At 38.9% G+C, this 19628-nt stretch overlaps 1 protein-coding gene across 1 annotated transcript in view; it reads left to right on the top strand.

The window, feature by feature from the left end:
* tusc3 (tumor suppressor candidate 3) overlaps positions 1-19628 on the top strand; it is a 93726-nt gene that overhangs the window by 36432 nt on the left and 37666 nt on the right. Inside the window, exons 2-6 of the mRNA XM_039801798.1 lie at positions 2606-2775; positions 7668-7785; positions 10216-10356; positions 12208-12348; positions 12693-12782. Of these exons, the coding sequence (XP_039657732.1) occupies positions 2606-2775; positions 7668-7785; positions 10216-10356; positions 12208-12348; positions 12693-12782 (660 nt within the window). The remainder of the gene's footprint in view (positions 1-2605; positions 2776-7667; positions 7786-10215; positions 10357-12207; positions 12349-12692; positions 12783-19628) is intronic.

Consider the following 19628-nt stretch of genomic DNA (forward strand, 5'->3'; position numbering starts at 1 on the left):
ATTACTGCAAGTATGATTGGCATCCAGGACTGACAGCTCTCCTTTTGTGGCTGACTGCACTAGGGCAAAAGCATGCTAGATAAATTAAAGACAAAAAAGCAAAGGTGTACAAAAAGCACTTTGTACCTTCTCTTGGCGTGCACACCCATTTGTGTGTTTGCGTCTGTGTGTTGTACTCCTTTTGTGCTGTGTTTTTGTGTGAATCCCATCCCTCATTATACATGGCCCATTAATGCTGGAGAGTGTATTGTCTGAAGTCAATAAACAACACAGCAGAAACACAGTACATACTAGTGTGTGTCTTTCTTTCTTTGTCTGACACTGTTCTTTATGTCTTCCACTTTTTTGTGTGTCTTCGTCGATCTTGTCTCCAGGCAGTTTACTTGAGAGATTTAATCTACAGCTCTGCTTCGAGTCTGACGGTGTGCGTGTGTGCGTGTGTGCGCGTGTGTGCGTGTGTGTGTGTGTGCGTGTGTGCGTGCGTGCGTGTGTGTGTGTGCGTGCGCGTGCGTGCGTGCGTGCGTGAGACAACAAGAGATTTTGTCAGTTGAAGTGAGACGCAGTGCTAAATTATTTAGCTACTGTTTACTTGATCCAAAACTAGCGAACTACTGGGTAGAAGTTACTGTACACGGATTGGCCTATCGGATGCTGCCACCATCATGCCCTTATAACTGGTGTAAATTCATTACAGTGTGGGAAGACATTTTTGAACAGCGTAACCACAAAAAAGCCTCAAACTCCTCTCTGCTATACTTCAGCCCTGTGTCAAATGCCCCTTTGTCCAAATGAGACTTGCATGCATAGGTTGGCGACTCCGAGCGAGAAGTATGAATCGTGTTGTACCCTTGTTCAGGAAGTCGGCACACTCAGCTTGCTCAGTTGGCCACACTTTTTAATAATACATTTAGAAGTAAACAATAAAATGGGCACGGCTATTTTTACTTGTTCAGCAGCCTTGTTTTAATGTTTAGAGTCGTATTTTGTCATTCAAGAGAGAAACTCATCAAGAAGTATATTTTAAAACTTTTTGAACATGCACCAGTATTATGCTTTGACATTTAAACTCATTCATATACCATTGGCTGATCTTATTACTATTACAGGCCAGTATGCCTGCTTCATTCATTCTGGTTCCAGCTATGGGTATTGTTTGAATTTTAACGATTCTGTCACAGGATCATTACCTTGCCCAAATGAGTTTGCTGTTATAAGCATTTCAGCTTTAGAAACCTTGCAAGACACTAACTGGTGTGTTTGTGTGTGCATGTATGCTGTGCGTGGTTCACCTTTAGTGTTGTGTGCCAACACTGACCTTTTAGTTAAGCCTGACTGGATTTAATCAGCAGCAGACTCCTACAGTAAACACACAACACAACCAAGAACTGTGGCCTTTCTGTACACACACGCACACACACACACACACACACACCCCTCTATACTGCCAAGTCATTCTGTAAATAATGGTTAGGTTTGTAGTATTCCAGATTCATTGTTTGGATCTCATTAGTCAAAACAGGCCAGGAGTCAAACCTATTGAAATTTAGATTTAGTAACTGGCCTCCAGCAACACCTTGCTGTGTATCAGTGTTGGACTTTCAAAGCAGCCATCATACGATTCCTGTCTGGTCATTGAAAAGTTGGAATGCCATAGAATTTAAGATATATTGCCAGTTTAAGGCAAGACAAGCCAATGATTTGTATATATTATGTAGGGGAAGCTGGGTTATATTAGGTGATTGTACAAATGGGTCATTTTAGAGGAATGTCTTTGTAACTTCTTAATACAGGTTCCCCCCATAAGACAGGAACAGTGGAAAAAGAAGTAGTAAAAGCAGCAATACCACAGTATAAAAATACTCCATTATAAGTGTATTGGAATAACAAGATCTACTTAAAGCATCAAAAGTAAACTAGGGCTGCATCATATGAGGAAAATATGCGATATGCAATAATGTTAAATATCGGGATAATACTATTACTTGCAATCAATAAACATATTTAAGTGTACTCAGTTCTGCTGCCTTCAGTATTCTGCTAAAATACTGCAAATTGCTTGTTGAATTTAAAAAATTAAATAATTCCCAACATTCTTTTATTGAATCCTGCTATTAGTCTATTATAACCTGAGGTCCATCACGACTATGTCCATATTTAAATTTTCTCAGGTGTTTCATTACTGTGTGTGTGTGTGTGTGTGTGTGTGTGTGTGTGTGTGTGTGTGTGTGTGTGTGTGTGTGTGTGTGTGTGTTTTTTTTTTTTTTTTTTTTTTGTGTGGGGGTTTTTTGTTGATTGTCTTGTGTATTCCTATTTCTGTCCATGCTTTGTTTTAATGTGTAGGCTGCTGTTAATGTAAAGCACTTTGGGTTCACATGTAATGAAAGGTGCAATACAAATAAAATTGAAATTAAACAAATTGAACATTGAATTGAAGATAATAGGCACCACTAAATAAAGAATGACCGTTAAATTTCATTTCATTTAAATTTTGAATCTGCTGTTGCTTAGCATTGTTGGACTCACAGAAATAATGTTTCTGTTTGAATCCGAGAATCCTAATGGGATGCGTTGTCCTCACTGCCCTTTTCATTGTCTCTGTGTTCAGAATCTGCTATCAGAGAAGGTTGACCAGATGATGGAGTGGTCCTCTCGGCGTTCGGTCGTCCGGATGAACGGGGACAAGTTCCGTCGCTTTGTCAAGGCCCCACCTAGGAACTACTCTGTCATCGTCATGTTCACTGCCCTGCAGCCTCAAAGGCAGTGTTCTGTCTGCAGGTATGCATCTATGCACCTAGTGTAGGCGACAATCTGCATTGCTCCTACCTTAACATCCATTCCTCTGTACTTCTGCAAGTTTACTTAGTTCACTTAAGTTCTGTGAGCACTCAAGACACACACACACACACACACACACACACACACACACACACACACACACACACACACACACACACACACACACACACACACACACACAAGCATAAGCACAAACGTCCTAGAACTCATCTGATATTTCACATACCCTCCTTTCACATACACTTATAGACTTGCTCTCCTTGGGAAGCGCTGAAAACAGCATTATATAACAAAAACCTGTGGGCCACGTTGACATTTAGATCAAAGGGACTCCAGCCAGCCACACTACCAAAGGGGTATGAATAAATTCCACAGAACAAGGCCAACAAGACCTACTTACTCACTTGCGAACTTAATGCATGAGGAGATATTCCAAAAATTAGATTTTTATTTACTAAACCAGACTTGCTTCATGTTTGCAGTATAATTGTACATGTAGTGCAACGCAAAAGGGTCAGGAACTACCCCAAAATGCTAACAAGAGTAGAAGTTTGATTTTAATTAATGTTAACTGCCTGACAATACCAGTATTTTCAGTACCATGGACAGCTCTGCACACAGATGACTCTGGAGCTGTCCATGGTCCTGAAAGCTACTTTGGATTGGTCAGTGAAATCATTACAACCAGTATCGCATATAAATACAGGTTTTCTTAAATTACAATGTCTCAAATACCAGATTAGTACATTAAGTACACTGTTTTCTCTCTGATCTAAATGAAACCATTGTGAAACCAAAAATAGGCTACTAAAAAGACTACTACAGCATGATAGGTAGTCTTTAACATAGTAGTAAATACAAAATTGTTATTAAGATGTACTCATGTGTTTATTGTAGACATTGTCGTATACCTATATTGATCATATGCACACTACACTTTACCTCATACCATGTTGAAAATGTACAGAACCTCTTATTTGGATTGCGTGCAGCCTACACAGAGGGAACCAACTTTATTTAAATGTAATGCTTTTCTCAGGGTCATATGACTTGCAGTCAGAGCTATTGTTTTTGGTTTTATTTTTATTTCTTACTTTGTTTTAATTGCATTGTTACTGTGGATTTTCTTTTTTACATTCATATTTACGCCTTCATAAAGCGCTTTGTAGCTGTGACTGGACAGTGTTGCAACTAAATGCGGTGGCTGGTCTGATGTTCAGGAATAAGTGGTTTCTTACATTCTCCCACAAATCACGTCTCATTCTAATATTTCATAAACCCAGGTTTGAGTTATTTATTTATTCATCAAGAAATCCAGGCTCATGTCTCATTGTTTCGGTGTTGAAAATGAATTGTGCATAATTAACATTTATCACATTGGTATGCATGGTATATATACTGCAGACTGGTCTTAAGGAATGTATGACTGCTTGATGCTCTCTGGTAAATCCGCCTAGCACCTTTTGTCTGTAGCATAAACTAGGTAGTTGACCCATGTCCTGGTGTCTTAGGGGACGTCCAGGTGGATGATGAAATCAACATTGACCTTCTCCATCCAAGGTCGAATCAGTCACTCTTCTTTTTAATCAGTCACCCCTCAGCATCCCCCCTATATCTGTGTGTGTATGTGTATGTGTGTGTGTGTGTGTGTGTGTGTGTGTGTGTGTGTCTCTCTCTCTCTCTCTTTCTCTTTTTTTCTTCATAAATTATCTTTTTATTGAAGAGTGCAATCACAGACACATTATTTTCACACTAGTAACACTACCCAGACACTCTTTCACACATCTCAGAAGCAATTTCTCTCACTCTCAACAAGAACCTAGACTACTTATTTATATTAAACTGCCAGATGCATTTATTAATGTCAACCCACTCTCATTCACCCTTATTCCTTTTATTTTTATTCCTTTTCATCTGTCTGCTTCTTTTACTCTTTTTGTCAGTTTGTTTATTTGTTTGGGTCTCTTCCTCTATCTCTCCTTCCATTTCCACAGGCAGTCCCTTATTAACATCACGATAGCATCACATCATTAGAAAAAGAGAGTGAGAGGAAGAGTTAGAGTAAGAGATGGATGTTAGATGGTGACCCGAGTGTCTGCGTTAAAAGGACTATCAGCCAGTGAAATAGGCAGCTAATCACTGAGGTCCTCACACCCACATCACTCTTAAGCTTTGTCCCGGTTCCATACCTCATAGTTATTTTAATTAGGCAATTTGTAAGCACCACTGATGGCCAGTGTTTTAACACGATGCACTGTGGCGTGCAAATGGTCAAGTGATTCAGGGCTGCAACACATGACTGGCAGTGATGCAACAGTTCAGGAACAGCACCGGCTTAACCCTTATCCAAGAACAGAAATGGTGTTACGTTAGATGAATCTCAGAAAACTGGCCTCTCCTTAACTGAAGAGATAGCAACTGTACATATTGTTTTACTTTGGTTCCTAGGTTATATTTAGCGTGTTTTTGTGGGGCCAAAATGTTTTGACTAAGGGTTCAATCACATGAGAAGCATCGCTAGAGATGCGTCACCAGCAAAACCATCTTTTCCTATGTTACAGGTCTTTACCGACTCTAACTGACCATAAATGACAACCCTTTATTATACACTTTAATTAGCCTGTATATAGCTAATGCTAATCGCTATCTCTTATATTAGCCCGCAAACTGCTTATTTTGCGGCTTTTTCTGCTGCTATCTCTCTGCTTAAATTCATTGAAAAGAAGGAAAACTAGTTAGCTTTGTGGGATAGAAACCTAGGTTACATCTAAGATTGTTGACTTGGCTGTTTTTGTGGGGTTTCTTTATTTTATGTCATGCATTATGTAATCATGTAAAAGGAAGCACTCTTTCCTTCTCCCTTTTAATTATTCACTTTTTTTATATTTCACTTTTTATCCTTCACTGTAGCAGAGAAATTGTATTCACCTCTAAGTTCTGTTTTGTTTTGTCAGATGGACATGAAAAAAAAGGGAAATTAATAAAAAATATAAAGATTTGAAATAAAGTTAAGACATAAATAAATGAAGACAAGAAACACAGCAGCTTAAAGTATACTTAGAACATATATTGTAGATATATAATTTAGTATCACAATAATGTGATACTATTTTAAGTGTTATTGTTGTAGTTCACAGCAATTTGTAGCATTTTCACTACCAGACTTTGAAAAATAAATAATTAAAAAAGTTTTTTGTAATTTGTTTAAATAATTCTTTAGTCCCTAACTTGTTGTGCTGGTTCATTTATGTGGCCTTGGTATGACAGATATGGTGACTGTTATTAGATTGAAATGGTTGGTTGCCATGCACAAATAGATAAGATGGGACAGAAATGAACAGACTGAACTTTTTATATCACATAATCTTTTAAGACATTTTTTTCCATTCGACACAAACCTCATGATCATTTGAAACTGCGCATCGTATAGTTGAGACTGGAAGGGTTTGGGGAACACACACTTAGAAATGATCAAAAGTTAAATGTAGATGATTAATAGATCAGTGACTGACATCTTGTAAATTAAGTTTAAAAATGAAAAGTGTAATGTTAAGTTACATGTCTTGCATGTCCTTTTTAAATAATCAGGTAATGTTTAGTTAAAATACTACAATTTAGATAATGGGTTTACTTCACTGCTGTAAGACACAAACAAAATTGGTTCAATATCTTACATTCCCACTACAGTTGTCTTTATCATCTTCTTTTATTTGCTTATGTAATTGATTTTTTTTTTTTTTGCAATACGATGACATTTCTTAATAAAAGGAAATAAAAAATCTTATCATTAGGACAGGTATGAAAAGCTAAATCAGTACTAAATACCATGGACTCTCAGGGTAGTTAAAACCATACGTGACACCAGCTCCAGCAAAGTGGTGTTTACAGATAGAGATGAGCACCACTCTAATCCCCTGACAGTCTGCTGGCCTGAGTTTCAACTTCATCGCCGCTGACTTTTTGAAACGGTAGACACTTCAAAGACACCATCCTAACATTAGCTGCAAAGATAACAATGTAACATCACCACACATAACACATCCTGGCAGACAATTTCACACTAATTAAAGCCAACACAAGAGGCAGTTGACATAGGACACAGTGTCAAAGTGAAGTTTAGTAGAAGGAAAGACATATAGCTGATGTCAGACACAAGGAAGAGTGTGCGATAATAGACTGCCTCTTTTTTCATTTTAGTGTTTATTCTGTCATGTAGGAGGATAAGTTGATAGGCAGGATTAACCATGGCTGGTTAAAATAACACCTTAATTAAGCTACGTTTGAATTAAATGAGGTTCGGGAAGAGAGAAATGAAAATGTGTTTTCACATGTCATGAAGTCCACTTTGTGATGAAGAGAGACACACTGCCAAGGATCTATTGTACAGTTTTCTTTTCTTACTCCCTTCATCTTCTCACTTTCTCATCCCCATTTACTGACTTTGCATCTTTTCTTTTTTTTTTTTGTCTATTTCACATTGCCCCTTTGCTTACTTCCTCTCTTTTTCGATCTTTGTCCACCTTCTGTTTTTGAGGTCACTATTTGTGATTTTTCTGGTGATCTTGTCCTCCTTTTTTATACCGCTATTTGTCTCTTTATGAATAAATGCATTAATTCCATCCCTTGTGCAGTGCCTGTGCCTGCGGCTTGTCAGAATCAAATTTACTACCTTCCATAGGATTAAAAGATCATGTTAATAAATAGAGAAAAAAATGACAACTAAGCACTAACTACAAACTACCAAACACCAACTATACAATACTTTATCTTTCAGCTGCCACGGTATTGGTTCTAGTCTACTTGCATCACCTGCCTCTAGGTTTGCAAAACATAATACAAAATTGGTGTCTCTTGATATTTGTTTCTTCTAGGCAGGCGAATGAGGAGTACCAGGTCCTGGCAAACTCGTGGCGTTATTCATCGGCATTTTCCAACAAGCTCTTCTTCACAGTAGTGGACTACGATGAGGGAGCTGATGTATTCCAACAGGTAACTAGTTATTTACGTATTTACGAGTATTATCAATGCCAATTTTGCACCTTGTGTTCTTTCTTTTTCTTCCTCCATCCCTTCCTCGTCCCTCTGCTTGTGTATAACATCCCTTTTTCCTCACATATTGTGAGTCCCTCATCATCACCCAACTAGTGCTGCAACTAACGATTATTTTAATAATCGATTAATCTTTTATTCAATATCGATTATTTTTTTGATTAATCGATGAATCGGATAAAAAAAACAAAAGCATTAATTTACATCAACTCAATACATACTTACATACATACTTGTTGTTTTAGTTTATAGTTGTGTAAAGGTAAGTAACCCAAGAGCAGATACAGACAAGACACACACACACACACACACACACACACACACACACACACACACACACTTGAAGCTTATTCATTAAATTATTACCATCATTGTAGTAAGTGCAAGTTAAGTTCATTTATACAACACACACAAAAATATTTGTCAACAATAACTGATATGGGACAAAGCACAGAATATATACACGACAACAGATAAAAAAATGAATGGGCCAAAAAAAAGGGCGAGTGAATAAAACCGTGGCTTTAGTCTTGCAAACTATACCACCCCTGTTTTACTACTGTTTAACGAGCTAACGCCAGCTTGTCATGCTTGTCAGCTGGATAACGAGTAAACACCACACCAGCACCAGAAGAGGGACGTTACCTTCCTCACTTCAAAACGGAACAGTAGTAGGATCGTGTTTACCCTGCTGCTGAACTCCCCTCCTCCTCATCAAGGACTCCAACATGTTGACGTTTTAGGTGCTGAATCATCACCGTGGTGCGCCCGTGCCATGCCGTGTCGCTTTTCCTTATCTTGCAAGTAACACGTTTTCAATTTATTTAGTGTGAAATGTTCCCACACCTTGGATGACTTAGGTCGTACTGATTTCTCTGCCTCCGCCATGTGTTTCAGAACAACGTTACGGCTCTCTCCGGTCTCTCTCCCTATTTCCTCTACCCCAACTTTGCTCTTTTTTCTTTTCTTTCGCTCTGCGCTGCGCTCAACTTTTATTAATTTTTTTATCTCCGCGACTGAGTGGCGTAATAGTTGCGCGACACAACGAATTGATAATGAAATTCGTTGCCAACTTTTTTAATAATCGAATTTTATCGATTTTATCGATTCGTTGTTGCAGCCCTACACCCAACACATGACTTTAATGAAACACAGTAGCGTGAAAGCCACAGAAAGCACCACTCTCCCTTGTTGCAACTGCATTTTTTTTTTTTTTTATCATAATACTTACCAGAATGCATAGATAAATTTGCTTGATGAAAACAGGTAGTGAAACCCCCTATGTTGGTTGCTCTGGCTGAAAAATAGAAGAAAAGAAAAACTCACTGTAAAAGGGAGGTGCCATCGTGAGATCAAGAGTCTGGGCTAATATCATAGCATGCAAATGGCTTCTCTCTCCCCTTACAAATCCCCCTCCTCCTTTCCACTGTCGTAAACTAGTATTAGACAAAGACAGTTTGCTGCCACATATGGCCTACAGTCTTTCACAGTCTCTGCTTCTCTCAAATCCGGTTGCTCTCTAAGCAAATAACCTTACAGAAAACCTTCAAGTAAAATGCAAAAAGTACACATAAAAGAAGTCATATATGCTCACAGAAAGACACAATGACACAACATCCTACAAAGGCAGAAAGGTGTACAAAGACACATACACAAAGGGCACGTACAAACACGAACAAGCATACATGGGCAGAGTATTTATACAATTAATACTGAAATAGCACACATCCACACACATGGGCACACCCTATTTGGAAGGACAAACAAGCAAGCATACAAGCAAAAAGGCTTCTATTAGTGGACAAGTGGACACAAATTACAGGCTCTGCTGTGCAGTGACATTGATGTCTACAGGAGGTTTAGACCTACATGTTCTCCCAAATATGTATGCTTATGTTTGCAAATCCATCAGCTAACGGCGATAAATAATCTGCATAATAACTCCTCTCATTTCTGTCTTCCTTTTCTGTGCTCATTTCCTTCGTTTTCCCCTCCTCTCCATTGTTCTCCAGGTGTCTTGGGGAAAACAGGAGAGAGTAAACCAGTTATTTTTGTTGAAAATAGTAGGAAGATTTGGAGTTAAATAGGCGTGAAACATGAAGCGAGTGAGATAGAAGAAGGAAATGAAAGTTCCTCCAGTTGTATTTATTTAGGTGTGTGTGTGTGTGTGTGTGTGTGTGTGTGTGTGTGTGTGTGTGTGTGTGTGTGTGTGTGTGTAGGGAGAGACATTTACATTATTTCAAGCACAAGCAATAAAAAGCTTTCTAGAATGATCCCATTGTTTAAGCATTGATTGAAATGCAAACAAAAGCAAGTCAGAGAGGACATTACCTTGACACCCCCTACCCTCATTTTATTCTTTCTCTCTAGTTGAACATGAACAGCGCTCCAACCTTCATGCATTTCCCGGCTAAGGGAAAGCCCAAGAGAGCTGATACGTTTGACCTGCAAAGGATTGGCTTTGCTTCAGAGCAGCTGGCCAAGTGGATTGCAGACCGCACAGATGTTCAGGTACCACATACACATTCATACACTCACATTTACAAGAAACCTGCACACATTTGCAAAAAGATGTGCATTTGGTACAGTACATACAACCCCAATAAAGTTCCTGTATACATAGTGGAATCTAAAAATATTACTAAGATTGACCCCTGAAGAATAGTTTAACCTAGAAGGAAAATGTATCCAATTTTAAATAAAAAAGCATTCAATTGATGCCAGAGTCCTAAAATATAAAATAAAAAAAATATAAAGTCTTGTGAAGAGTTTGCTTCGCTTTTGCACCACAAACTCACTGCAGCAGAATCTGCTTAGAGGTGGTCAGAGACCCACCTTTTCAGGCAGTCTCAGTAGGGTTGGGTTGTCTGTAACAGCATTTGATTGACAGATTTTACTTCAGCCTAAAAGGAACTCTGTCGAGTTTACACATCAAAGTCTGTGTACAAGCCTTGGGGAGTACTGCTGCATGTTTTAGCAGTGCAATGATACATTGGTTGAGTACTCTTTTAAACTAATCCAAATGGGCAGACCCACCAGAGTTTAGTTTTCACCAAACAGGTTATGTCTACAGGCATCCTTAGTCTTTGCAGGGGAGATGCAATATTGACCATGTCATAGGAACAGGGTGCTGCACATCCAGGTGGGTTTTAGATACCCTTGCTTGGAAGCACTTAAGTTGATGGCACCTGAAGATCAAACCTTCAACCATCTGTCTTCCAATTTCTTGTTCCCTGAACAACCTGTCAGCCAAGTATCGGCAGACAGAGTCCTATTGACATCCTGTTGATGGATTTGGATTCAAAAAGCTGCCTTTCAGTGAGGGTGATGGGGAGCACTCAGACTAAGTGCTAGCTTTCAGGCACTTCTATGTGACTTTAAAGCATGAATTAACAACAGAACAGAAAAGGAAAAAAGAAAGGACAGATATCTGATCAAAAAATATTGAGATGAATACATTTGTGTGATGGAGGAACTCGAATGAAATCGGTTCAGCCATTTTCCTTGCCTATCTAACTCAAAGACGGGACAGTTAGCTTTAGGAAAAGATTGTTGATGGGGTTACAAAATGTACGTTTCAGCATCAGTATTTTACGAGTTGGGAGTGAAAACGGCTTGGCTGCCCTGGCTTTTCTTTTACACCAAAACTATTGTGTCTTTTACCAGCAACTGCTTTGACGTACTTATAGCCAGCAGGTTTTTTTCGATAATAATAATGCTAATAATAAAACATTATAATGGTTTATTTAAGTTTATATACTATTGTTGTACTGTTCTATATCTCTTCACAGCATGTTTCTTCCAAATATGTTGCACATACAGCAGCATTGTTTACAGTGGTTTTAGGCTACCATTAAGTTGTAGTGCCAACATGCCCATACAGTTTTGCAGCTGGGTGCAATTTTCCCTTTTTTACATCCACACGGTTGAACTTTGGGTGCAGATTTTCACTCACTTTTCTGCTTTGAGGCTATGCTAAAATGTTGTTTACTTATATTTATTTACTACTACAAGTTATATCTGACATTTTATATTTCACTGGTTCAATGGTTAGAGCCTTTTTTGAACACCTACTTCTGTGAATTGAAATTGTGTAAACAGCTTTGACATTGGACATATTAAGTGTCTTTCCAACAGTCAAGAAAGAGTAGTTTATTGTAAAATACGAAACTTTTCAAATGAAAGGAAATAGAAATTACATATATACACACGCGCACACATGCGCACACATGCAGCGGACGCGGGTTCGACTCCATTTATACAATTGCACAGTGATATTTTCAGTAAAATATGAAGGTTATATGCTCTTCATCTCTCACTCTCTATCTTTCTCTCTATCTCTCTCTCTCTCTGTCCATCCAGATTCGTGTCTTCCGTCCTCCTAATTATTCAGGCACTATTGCTTTGGCTCTGTTAGTGTCACTGGTTGGAGGACTGCTGTATCTGAGGAGAAACAACTTGGAATTCATATACAACAAGACTGGATGGGCGATGGCTGCACTGGTATGACACACTGATACATTTATACACACACAAAATTGGGTTTTAGGTGGGAACCTTTTAATCCACTGTGAGAAGTTCAATATATGCTCTGCTAAAAATGTCTGCCTTCACAAACCGGGGACACACTGTGTGCCAAGGGAAACTGTTCAGGAAACGAATTAAGTGAAGTAATCTCACCTCATTAGTCGAATTTTCTGCTCACACTTTTTATGTCTCACAGTCATATGTTGAAAAGCATACATTTCACACAAACTCATTTAAAAAACCATGATAATAAAAGTAGTACTTCAACGCTAATGTTTAATTCTCACTCTCTCCTGTCTGTCTCTCTCTCTCTGTGATAGTGTGTAGTTTTTGCGATGACATCCGGTCAGATGTGGAATCACATCAGAGGTCCTCCCTACGCCCACAAAAACCCCCAGAATGGACAAGTGGTATGAATCAAAAAGCATTTCCTGTCTATATAACCATGCATTCATCCATTGATCCATTTGTTTCTCTCGTTCCTTCGTCCTATCCTTCCACTTTTGTTCTTTCGTCCAACCTTCCATTACTCTGTAGCCCTCCTTTCTGCCGCCCCGTTTTTCCTCCTTTCCTTGTTCTTTGGTTGTTGTCATCCTTCCTTCTTCCTTGCTCTCTATCATTTGTTTTCTTTTTACAATTGTTTGTGTGTTTTTAGCAAAAAAAAAAAAAATACTATATGGGTTAAGATGGATATGTTTTACAGGGTGGTGAGTAAGGCTGTATTAGATCCATGATAGGAACATCTGTAAGGCTGTTGGCCCTGAGTAAGATGCACTCTGTACCATTACCACCTGCTAACAGGTCACCGCTGGGACAGTGTGTGTGTGTGTGTGTGTGTGTGTGTTACTGGACAGCTGGGAGCAGTCGTACTGTGTTAATATCACCTTAGAGACACGTTAGAGTCATCTTGGACCAGGCAAAGAGAACTAGAGGGGCAGAGAGAGTTTCTTTCTTTCTTTTTTCTCACCTCGTGTGTTTTATACAGTTACTCTGTTTTTCGGACAGCTGCCACTTATTACCAATATGTGTCCTAAAAGTCACACACACACACACACACAGCATTTCCAGATACAGTTTTGCTAGTCATCATTTAAGTTTGTTCATTCAAGTGTGAAATTGAAATAACAATATGAGAGAAAATGAGGGAGGAGGGAGAGAAGGGGATGGGATGAGTGAGGGATAGAAGAGCGAGAGGGAGAGAGGACTAGAGTAAAGGAAATTTACCTTAAAAACAAGGCTATTTGTCTCCAATATTATGCCATCTGGTACGTGACGTGCATTTGCACACACATGGACAGAAACCCTGCCACAGTGAGGGATGCGTGGGGTCACAGACCCCAGGTATACGAAGCAGTGTTGTTGTAAGAAAAGTCAATTCAGCTCATGCAGAGACTGAAAATAATTGGTTTTCCCTGTAGCCACCACTCCTAGAGAATACACACAAACACACAACGTTACATTACATGTCATTTAGCTGACACTTTTATCCAAAGCGACTTACAATTGCTATATATGTCAGAGGTTGCACTCTTCTGGAGCAACTAGGGGTTAAGTGTCTTGCACAGGGACACATTGGTTGATGCATCGCAGTGGGAATCAAACCCAGATCTCCCACATCAAAGGCAGGTGTCATATCCACTGGGCCACCACCAACACACTCTCATTATTTCAGAAGAAAATAACTCCCATCCTCGATTCCACACGGTAGGCTCCCTCTCAATTGTTCTGTGTAAGAGGCACTCCATTCGTCAGGCCTTGTTGGCTCTCTGTCATTTTTCACTCTGTTTGACAACAAATAGGTTACAACCTCATCCTATGTAGCACCCAACTGTAGCTCCCAGCCTTCACCCCATCCCACTCTTCCCCTGTTATTTTCCTATCTCTCCATTCTGCTCTCTTCACCACCTTCTTGCTTCTTAACCACTTGTATTTTGTCAGGACAAGCATCTATAGGCACAGATGCTAGTATTGTTGGAGACAGAAATAATGACTTACTATTTTTTTTATTAAAAGAGGATTTTATATTAATATATATATATATATATATATATATATATATATATATATATATATATATATATATATATATATATCTCCTGTATTTTATTCTTTTCAGTCTCAGCTCCATTCCTGTATTTATAACTCCCTTTTCCATTTTCTACTTCCTCTGTTCTTTACTTCTACTTCCACTGTCCTTCTCTCCTCATCAGTTAATTCTCTTCCCTTCTAATTCCCCTTTCCCCTCCTACTGCTTTCTGTTTTTCTCTATGTCCTCTCTTCTCCCTCTCTCTTTCACATCTCTGTCTGTCCTCATACCATCTTATAGTCTTCATAAAAATGAAGTGCAGTCAGCTAGTTTGAAACATTCCTACCTGCCTGCTTCTTCTGTCCTCTCTTCCTCTCTTGTTCTTGGCTTTTGTATGAGCTTAGCAGAGCGACGAGGGCAGCATTAAAGCTTTTGACATAGTGAAGTGTTGAAACAGCATTTTAAACAAAGACATACATGTATTCCCTAACTGTGGGGAACAGTAGCCACCGGCATCTGATTCAGATGCACAGGTCATAAAAGATTTATCACTGAGCATGCAGAAAACTAATTATACCAGTTAGCAGGAGAAAGACTGAAGAGCTGGCAGATTCCCCACTGTTTACCCTGTTGAAGTTGGGAGGCTACTAGTCTACCCAGTAAGTTTAGGTTAAAAGAGTCAAGTATAAGGGTCCAAAGTCTGATACAAATTTGTCACATTACTTCAGACAATTCTGCTATAATCTGTGTAAAAGAAAACACTGCATGCTGTATTCTTAATGGAAGATGATTTGTTATCTTAGTGACTAGCTGCAAACATACTGTACCTTTTGTCTACCTTTTGAAGTATTTTCTAGGAATCCCATGACTGATGGCATTGTCAAAATAACAAACGTTACCAACTTCACTAATAATCATCAGCTGCCTACATATTATAAAACCACACCACTTTAAACTCACACTTACTGAATACATTTGTCCTGATACAAGGGAATGTAGGCAAGTTGGAGATAAAATGGAAATGTAGGGAAAAAAGCTAAGGACCTACCATGACATTCACTGAATTATATTATGTTCGACTGCAATTAAACAAATTGGACGTTATTACTTTTGCAACACTATGTATTGCTGTATGTAGCTTTTTTAAAGGTAGTATTTACAGTTTGGCAGAACTTCCACCTCAGTAACCTTTCATCAGAACATTAGTAGAAGTGCCACTCTTTGATAGTCCATTTACATGTCTAGACTTTGACTGGTTTTCACCTGATGAAATAAGAAGATATGTCCGTAGAGTGTGGATCCAGGCTCATTATGGTAATAGATAACATTGTATCACAGCCGCCTGTGCCTTGCTAGATAGCCAGCTAGGCTGTTTGCAGAAAAAACAGCAAAGCTAAACACCTAAAAAACTGACATTATATAGTTTCATGACAACTATTAGCAAACATATTAACAATACTAAAGAATTTATTTTTATTTTTATTAAATTAAACCAAGAGAGATGTATATCACATTTTAAAAATGTCCTTATTTTATAATAAAATGCATATTCTTTACATGCTGGAGGAAAATCCGCCGGATGCATGTATTTTCCGTTTCCTTCCGCTTTCTTTGTGTCGGAATTTTAAATTTGGTGGATTAATGAGGTCTATTGTTGACTGCTCCTCAGATCTCTGCAGGGTAAATTAAGACAGCTAGCTAGACTATCAGTCTAATCTGAGTTTTCTCTCGCACGACTATTTTGCAGCGGCTCTGTGCGGAGTTTAGCGCTGCCCATGACAATTCTGATTGGTTTAAAGAAATGCCGTTAAACCAGAGCACATTTTCCTCCCATATCCGAATGCTATGTGGAGTAGCCAGACCCTTCTTCAGCGCTTTGGAGGAAGGTCTGGCAAAGCGAGAATAGATATTATGTGAGCTACCCTCAATGTCCACTCTATTAGGTACACATGTACAGTCAACTGCAATCCAATACATACATACATTTCCAAAAATGTCACAATAAACTGAAAATGATGAGCTTCATAAAGATAGATGTTACGGCAGGGCTGTTGTATTGGATTGCATTAGATTGTACAGGCATACTTAAAAAAGGGACAACTGAGTGTATGCAAACCTATTATTGAGTGCCTTGAAACCTATTGAGGACTTGCTCTGTTATGTTACAGTTTTTTTCAATTGCTAAACGACAGTGGGCACAACTGGAGTCACATGTGCAAAACTCTAACTACAGTCTGCACAGCAGCAGTTCATATGGACCAATCTCTAGTTTTGCTCAAGTCATTGCTTGAACACAGTTTTCAAAACTCTTTGTTCAAATGCTAACACACTGCTGTCAAAACTGTTAACCACACATTCAAAACCGAATAGATTTCAGTCTGGTGCCTATCAAACACTGCTGATTGCAATTTTAGCTGAAAGCCTAAGCAGTTGTCTTGTTTTAGACTAGTTAGTGAACATATACAGAATTTATACAGAGAAAGCTCAGAAAGCCTTTTTAGTATACAAACACCAAATAAGAATGAAACAATTATACACTGTACTGTTTGAGAGAAACAGGTAAAAGAGCAAAGATACCAATATGTCCAGGTAAGATGTCTGAGGTTATGTACACAGCTATAAAAAAAAGTGAAAAACACTTTATCTTTACAATAGTAAAACTGCGTTCGTACTGTTTTCAGAAAGTAATGGAGGTGTAAGCAATGGAAACACACATTCATTAGTATTTAGAGATGATGCAGACATCCAATGTGATGAAGAAAACTTGCCACATGATGCTGGAGAGAAGCCGAATTAGTCACACTATTCTTCGTTAGTGTTATGTACCATTTGTGTACTGTTTTTTTCCCAGTAATTCCATAAATTACTAGAGATAAAATACTATATTGAAGCAAACTGCTGATTTTCATTCCTTCTTGTTTACCTTACGTAAAATTGGTATATTATACAATCTATATCTTTTCTTTAAAGAAAGTAGTGTAAAGTCACTCAAATTGTTCAAATGGTAAAGATGAGAAAGTTTGCAATCTCTGTATTGGTGTTTGACGCTAGTGTTTTTACTCTCAGTGTGTTCTGAGTGACAGTGTGTGTTATCTCAGTGAGGCCTGTGCATAGTGTTTGGCTGTACTGAGCCTGTTTTGAGACGTGTGTTAAGAGTTGTGTTGCTTTGAATGAGTTTTGCAGGTGATGTGACCTGTTTAGCTCAGGTGACTGTTGGTAGTGTAGACTGTAGTTAGAGTTTTGCACGTGACTCCAGTTGTGCCCACGGTCGTTTAGCAATCGGAAAAAACTGTATTACTTCCTGTTAAGCCTCCTACAGGCCTAGCTTCCTAGGCCTCATAGCCTAACCTTAATCATTCCTGTTTAACAGCAACAGCCTCATTGATGACCCCAGTGACATACATGCTTTAACACAACCACGTTTTCTTCAGCTTCTAGGCCAGATAGCTTTTTTTGTAGCCACTAAACCAAAATAGCTACAGAGATAGCTTCATTAGATCTTGTGTAAATGGCCATCATCTCTCTTATTTCCTTTCTACCTTCACACCTTTTCCACCTTCATCCTCCCCCTCTATGCCCACCTTAAATCCCTCTTTTTCTCTCGCCTTCCTCTGACAGTGAATTGCTTGAACTGGGCAGATGGTATTGAAAAGATACCTGCCTTATCTTTCCTGTTCTACTTCCCTCCTCTTTTCGTGTTACTTCCTCTCACTTCCCGCTCTAATCTCCCACTCTCCTCTATCGCCCTTTCTCCCCAGACAGTGTAATTCCTTTAAAATGATGAGCGAGCGAGGCCAGGTAGACTATATTGAAAGGATTTGTCAACTGACGAATGGCACAACCAAGCAGATGAAATTGTAGTGAGCATCTCACTGTGCAGCCAAGAAATACTGCTAGTTCATTTTTGCTCAGACACACACACAAACACACACACACACGCATGGACCAAACCCACACAAGTCATGTACACAAAAAAAGAAAACTATTCAAAAGTTACACACACACAGCTGAACAACTTTTGAGCTGCATGAGAAGGGAGGAAAGGTCGAAAGAGAATTAAGAAAGTCAAGAAAAGAAAGTAAAGGGAAGGAGCTTTCTTGTGTGAGTCTTTCATGGTAAAAGCTTTATAAGTTATACTATTAAGAAACTGCCTCAGCCTGAAAGGAAGGGAATCTCAAGAAAGCAAACGTTACATTTTTTAGCCAGTGTTTTTTTCTTGGTTTTTAATATGACCAACCAATTCCTTATTTCCCCACTATTGGCTGATGACATTTTCATATTTTCAGCTGATTTCACATGATTGGTTGATGTTGGCTGTTGGCAGCAGCCCTCTCTACATTAATGCTAACCTTTCATATTTTAAAGGAACACAGCTGTCACTTTTATAGGCTCTCTGCAAATAGTTGACTTTTGACTTGCAGAGGGCAATAGGGTATTGTGTGTGTGTGTGTTTGTGTGTGTGTGTATGTGTGTGTGTGCGCGCGCGTGTGTGCGCTGCTTTACTTTTTGCTTTACCTGCACACCTCTGTCTGTGTGTGTGTATGCATTCGATCGAGCGAGGGAATGCTTGTGTGTTTTTCCTCTGTGTTTTGAGCCGATATTTTGAGAATTGAACAGTGTAGTGAAGCAGTGAAATAAATGGTCCTGTAGGCTGGATGTTCTTTCAGACCAGTAGACATTGACCATCCCTCCCTGACTCCACACTTACCAAGTATATGCTCACTCTCACAGACACACACACACACACACACACACACACACACACAGAATGATTGGATGTTTTTAGCAGAAAACTGTAATTAAGAACCAGATATTAAACATGTCCTGGAGGCGAGAGAGGAAGAAAGAGAAAAGGAAAGCAGATTGGTTTACAGACAAAAGAAGGTAGAAAAATGGTTACAAAAATAGAAATATTAATTCAAAGTTGAAAATTACTTTAATGTGCCTTAATCAGTTTTATAGCTATAGTGCATAGTTTCTGTCGCCCCAATGAGGATTTCTAAGTAATGACAACAACACTGTCGCCGCATCTACATGACACACGCCTTCTGTGATTGCGCACCACCCCAACCCCTCCTCCTCACAGTTGCTAGTAGCTTTTATCCTGTCAAATCAAGGAGGACACAGATGACTAAAAATCATGGACTCTTGTAGAAAGGTAATTATCTTGTCATTTTTATGTCCTCTTCCTCTCCAAAGCTGAACGCTGCTGTTGTCCTTTCTCAGCAGT

The sequence above is a fragment of the Perca fluviatilis genome, chromosome 1 (genome assembly GCF_010015445.1).
Source record: "Perca fluviatilis chromosome 1, GENO_Pfluv_1.0, whole genome shotgun sequence".
Classification (NCBI taxonomy): domain Eukaryota; kingdom Metazoa; phylum Chordata; class Actinopteri; order Perciformes; family Percidae; genus Perca; species Perca fluviatilis.